The sequence below is a fragment of the Gavialis gangeticus genome, unplaced genomic scaffold (assembly GCF_001723915.1).
Source record: "Gavialis gangeticus isolate Ggan-Ray unplaced genomic scaffold, GavGan_comp1, whole genome shotgun sequence".
In the NCBI taxonomy this organism is placed as follows: domain Eukaryota; kingdom Metazoa; phylum Chordata; order Crocodylia; family Gavialidae; genus Gavialis; species Gavialis gangeticus.
The window spans coordinates 20,583,145-20,588,603 of record NW_017728994.1 but is presented as its reverse complement, the minus strand read 5'-3'; the positions used below and the strand labels follow the sequence as shown (position 1 = coordinate 20,588,603).

Sequence of the window (5,459 nt, the reverse complement as noted above, 5' to 3'; positions counted from 1 at the left end):
TTTTTTTTTAAAGTACCAGGTGGCTGGGGCCAGTTGGGGCAGCCATTGGGGGTCTGGGGTGCAAGCAGTGGGTGGGGCTGGATGAGGCAGCCATTGGGGGGTCTGGAGGTGCAAGCGGGGGATGGGGCCAGAAGGGGTAACCATCTGGGGGACTGCAGGAGCTGGCAGGGGATGGGGCCAGGTGGGGCAGCAATCTGGAGGGCTGGGGGAGCAAGTAGGGGTGGGTTATGTGGGCCCTGCAGGGGCTGGTAGCCCCTGTGGGAGCCATGTGGCCCCTGTTGGGGGGGGTATAGCCCCTGTTGGGGGCCTGCTGGCACCAGGCTTTAACTCCCTCTGGCTGCAGATCAAGGAGGAACCAGGCAGTGTTATTTTGCCCCAAGTGGCACAACTTGCACCACACCAAAATGCATGTCTAGGCATGTGTGCTAAGACAAGAAACCCCAGCTCCAATTTGCACCACTTCTATTTGCACTCCTGCAAGTGCACATGTCTGTATGTGTGGACTCACCCAGTGAGCCATGAGGGAGATGGTAGGGTCTGATGGGTTTGGGAAACAATAGGGTGGGGCTGAGCATGGGGATGTGCATGATAACAGGGGACAGAGAGGAACCAGGGGACATTTGAAGTGGCAGGGACAATGCAAAAAGGGCTGTGAGTGGCACTTTGGGGTATGGTGGGGTGTCTGGGGGACCTGTGTGGGGGTGCAGGAAACACTTCTGTCTATAGCTAGGCTGAGGGGTAACAACTGTACTCCCCTCCCCACCCACAGCAAAAGGTCCCTGCCCACTCTGGATCTGGCAGGCATCTTCCCCCAAGCTCAGTTATAACTTTGTAGTTTAGATTACAATCTGAATAATATATCCCTAGGCCTCTAGCATATTAGTTAAGTTTCTAGTTTCTTTTTAACTGGAGAAAAATATGCATTATATTATGGGACCACCATCTGCACCCCTTTTCCAAAAATCCTAGATCTCTCCTGGGTAATGCCTATTGTACTTTGTATTAATAAATAAAAACACTACCACCTTATGGCTGGCAGAAAGTCTCAGAACACCAACAGTTGGGGACCATATTGCCACTTTCCCCATAAAAATATGCCTTTGCATTCACAGGTTGGAAATTTGCCCATAAACCTGTGGCTCGAATACAATGCATTTAAATAGAATAGCAAAGTCTGGGTTCACGCTTCAGAAAAACAGATGATATTTATTAGTGGAAATGACCCTACCAGGCAAACAATGATTACATGAAAGAGGTCTAACAGATACTGCTTCAGATGCCCTGGGAGACTTAACACTGTTAACAGGGTCTCTTAAATATTACTAAAAGGTGGGACAAAAGGAAAAACCATGGCATAATGGCAAGGGTGCTACATGTATACACAACTTAAGGTGTTATAAAATGGGAAATCAGCCGTAATAACTTACCACATTTTTATGGCTGGTTTCTATGGTACCTTAACTCAAACATGTAGCAGGCTTGGGGCCAGGGCCAGTATTCAGCTGACTGTCAGCTCCACCCAGGGACCTGACTGGGGTCTTGTACTGTCCCTGGTACAGTCCATTGCCAGGGTGATAATCAGGCTACTGTTTTCTAAGGAAGCATAGAACTGCTAGAAACAGTTTAATTTGGTCACACTGTTCATCCTCATCCTAAATGGACAAGCAAACACTACTGGCTATAACAAGGCTGAAGGAGGCAAGAGTAAAGGGCAGGAAGAGAACCTTACCAGTCCCTCAGGGGTCTGCTGTTGAAATCCCTATGAAAATAGAGTGAATCAAGACTCTGTTCTTGAGTCACAATTCCCTTCTACTTTTCAATAGTTGACCTATGTTGGTTATTTGGGCTAACATTTTCTGTCTTCATCATTTTATACTTTTGTCACACTATCCCCAAACCAGTCTTTCAAAGTTTCATAGATTTCATAGATTTTATAGACATTAGGGTTGGAAGGGGCCTCGTGAGATCATCAGGTCCAGCCCCCTGCCCAAGGGACAGGTAGTCATCTGGGGTTAGATCATGGGCAACTGGTGCCTCCTGAGCCAAGGGGGGAACAGCACATGGGGTGTGGGGGCACAGCACACCACTACCCCCACCACGCCCCTCCTTGGGTCACTCTTCCCTGGGCCCCCTCCCCCCCCCCACAAGAGCCCCAGGCTTACCTTTCTCCCAGCAGCAGGAACAGCACCTTTGCTGGGGGATTGGAGCACACTCCCTATAGATAGGGAGGGGGAGGGAGGCAGGGCAGTGGTCTGGTTGGCTGGAGTGCTCTCTGATGCTCCAGGCTCCAGAGCACTGTCAGGGAGGGTGCGGCTGGGTATAGAAGCAGAGAGCAGTCCCGGCCATACAATCAGGCAGGCAGGGATCCACTTTGTGCTTGGCCCTGTACTGAGCAGTGCCAGGGCATCAACAAGCTGGGGACATCAATGGGCCCCCCAGCACTTTCAAGGTCCAATCTCAGGGGGGGCATGTGCCCCCCCAAGCCCCTCCTACCAGTTGCCTGTGGATCAGATCACCCCAGCAAAATAAGCATCCAAGTTTTTCTTAAAGGTATCCAGAGTAAGTGCTTCCACCACTTCTGTGGGGAGTCTATTCCAGACTCTGGAGACTCAGACAGTGAAGCAGTTTTTCCTTATGTCCAGTCTAAAATGGTCTTCCAGCAGTTTGTGACCGTTAGACCTTGTCTTCCCTTGGGGTGCCCTGGTAAACAGATGTTCTCCCAGTTCCTGATGCACACCCCTTATATACTTATAGACTGCCACCAAGTCACCCCTGAGCCTTTGGTTTTTCAGGATGAACAATCTCATGCCTCTCAGCATCTCCTCATAAGGCCTGCTTTCTTGACCTCTAATCATGCATGTGGCTCTCCTCTGGACTCTCTCAAGCTTCACGTTATACTACTGTTGTCTCCAAGTTCTAAAGGCAATTTTGTACCCTTTCCCGGGTCACTTCCAGGAAAGATATTCAAGTGTAATTATAGTATGTATAGGAGAGGTTATAGTTAATCTAGACACTTGTAACTTAGTCGGAAAAGAGAATGAAAATCATCAGGTTACCTCATAATATTGGAGGCATCTTCAGCATCTGGGTCAGCGCAGTATTTATTGGCAAGGATTAGGCACGCATCTGCTGACTCTATCTAAGACACCAAAAAAAAAAAAAAACCTAATGTAAATAGCAAACTTTGTTTTTAGTTTCTTTCCTCAGCTCCCAGCTTTAGGGGAACCAGCTGCTTCCCCCCAGTAAAGCAACATTTTTTATTCATTTTTTATTCATTGCCAAACCACAAGGTTTTGGCGCATTGAAGATTATGGCTTCTTTTGACACAAGTAATGGTACTGTCATGACATCTATCAGGTTAACTTCTCAGAGCTCCTCCAAATATTAATTAGCCTTATGATACCCTTGGGACACTGGTAACTTGGTTATAGGCATTATTACCAATTAGCATTGTTAGTGTAAAAATGCATAACCTGAGGCACCAAGGTTAAGTGATTGAAGGACAAAGTTTTTACCTTGGGGCTTAGACTCCTAATCCTTAGGACCATGGATCATGTTTTTATTATGCTTGTACATTGCCTTGTACCACAGCACCTTTATTGTTATTTAGATTCTTAGGTGCTGATATAATTGGCCTAAATTAGAGCCTGTGCACCTACAACTCCCACGGATGTCCAGGGGAAGTGTTACCTACATGCAAGATGTCAAAATTGCCAACAATGGCCCTCATTAGCCTAAAGTACATTTAATGTAAAACAAAACCATTGTTTTTCAGCACATTTGGGCAAATCCTAACATAAGGAAAGAAGGACTGGAGAAGACAAGAATGCAAACCCCTACGACTGAATTTTATGATGCATAAGGAAAACATTTTTTCTGCTGACTTGAAGCTCAGCACATCTTATGCCACAACAGAATGAACAGATTCTGAACCAGCATGGGCAGAAATCCTGATTTCTACTCAGTAGAACAGTTTAGTATTAGACAAAGATCCTTACAACTTAAGGAGTTCACATCACATTAGAAGGTCATGAAATGGGGTAATGCTGCATACGGCAGTTCAGTATTGTTTTTTTTTCCTAAGCTTCAGAATTTGGTTTACAAACATAAAAATATTGGATATAAAATTGTGTAGCCAATAATTGCACATTATTATATTTATCAAGTACTTCATTTTGTATCTGTCTTTTCAAGATACCAAACAATAGAAGAGGAAATTGACAGGTACAATATATATTTTTAATTGGCCCTATCCAAATAGACCCAGTAGCATTTGTAAACAAAAGTATATTATTTAATGCCAAACATTAATAGAACCACCAAAGGGAATCTACTTTTAAAGACCACTGAGTTCAGTGGAAATTGGACTGGTGCTACAGACTGCTTATTTAAAGATAATAACTGGTAGAGCAGGGGAAGCAGTAGATCGTTACCTTTACTCTTGCCAGGTCATGTGGATTGAGAACCGAACCCTGATAAAATTCCACCTGAGTGAAGTGTCGTTTAAAAAGAGCTTCCAGCTCAAGGTTAGGGGAGATACTGCATTAGGAAGAAGAAAACAAACAAAAATTCAGTTTCTGCAGCAACCTCCCTGAATCGCTCTTATTTAAACATTTTTTTTACTGTTGCTTTTACTGTAGGATGGAAGCACTGGCCCATACCTATTGTTGAGACAGCTCCTGTTCTTTTATTGGATTTCATCCCACTTATGTCAGCAGTAAGTCTGGGCCATTGAACAAAACTACTACCATCTTCCCTGAATACACTTGTTTCATAGTTACTGGGCTCCCATCCTCTTTGTCACCTTCTTATGCACACTGACCTCAGAAAAGGAGGAAACTATCGAAAAAAGTTGCCATTGTGTGGGTTTTAAGAAATAATTAAGAGTATTATTGGAAAATAATTTACAGGATATACCAAGTATTATCAACTCAACTGGCTGAACCAAATAAAATCCATAATGCCAAATGGCTGAATTGGAGACTGGTTCAAATGTTCCGCCCCAAAAGAGGATCTGAGACATCTTAAAGTTACCTAATAGGTATCACTGCCATAATCTTTTCTGAAGGATGAATATGTGAAAGACATGGAAATGAACTGCATTAATTTCTAATCTTAAATTATTGCAAGGCTATATATTTTTTGGTTTTTACATAAGGCCTGTTAGGAAATTAGCAAAAAGGCAACACAAAGGATCTAGATAGGCAACCTTGTGGTAAATAAAAAATGCAGTACCTAGGATATATAGACTAGGTCCCATATTGAGAATGATGGAATCAGGGGATTCCACTAGGACAACAAAGGCATCAGACCTAAAAACTGAGGGGGGCTGGGGTACTCGTTGAGACAAAAAGAGAGAAGAGAGGTGCAAATAACCCTGAAAATAAGACCGTAGCTCTCAACAATTCATTCAGATAACTTGGGTTGGAGGGATAGAAGGCAGAAGCTGAGTCAGCCTC

General features: G+C 44.3%; 1 protein-coding gene across 4 annotated transcripts in view; it reads right to left on the bottom strand.

The window, feature by feature from the left end:
* The window catches only part of KCNMA1 (potassium calcium-activated channel subfamily M alpha 1), a 1,434,006-nt gene that overhangs the window by 415,673 nt on the left and 1,012,874 nt on the right, over positions 1 to 5,459 (bottom strand). For all 4 annotated transcript variants that reach the window (XM_019502361.1, XM_019502362.1, XM_019502363.1 and 1 more), the window contains 2 exons: positions 4,434 to 4,539; positions 3,057 to 3,139 (listed from right to left, as the gene is read on the bottom strand). In XM_019502361.1, coding sequence (XP_019357906.1) covers positions 3,057 to 3,139; positions 4,434 to 4,539 — 189 coding nt within the window. The remainder of the gene's footprint in view (positions 1 to 3,056; positions 3,140 to 4,433; positions 4,540 to 5,459) is intronic.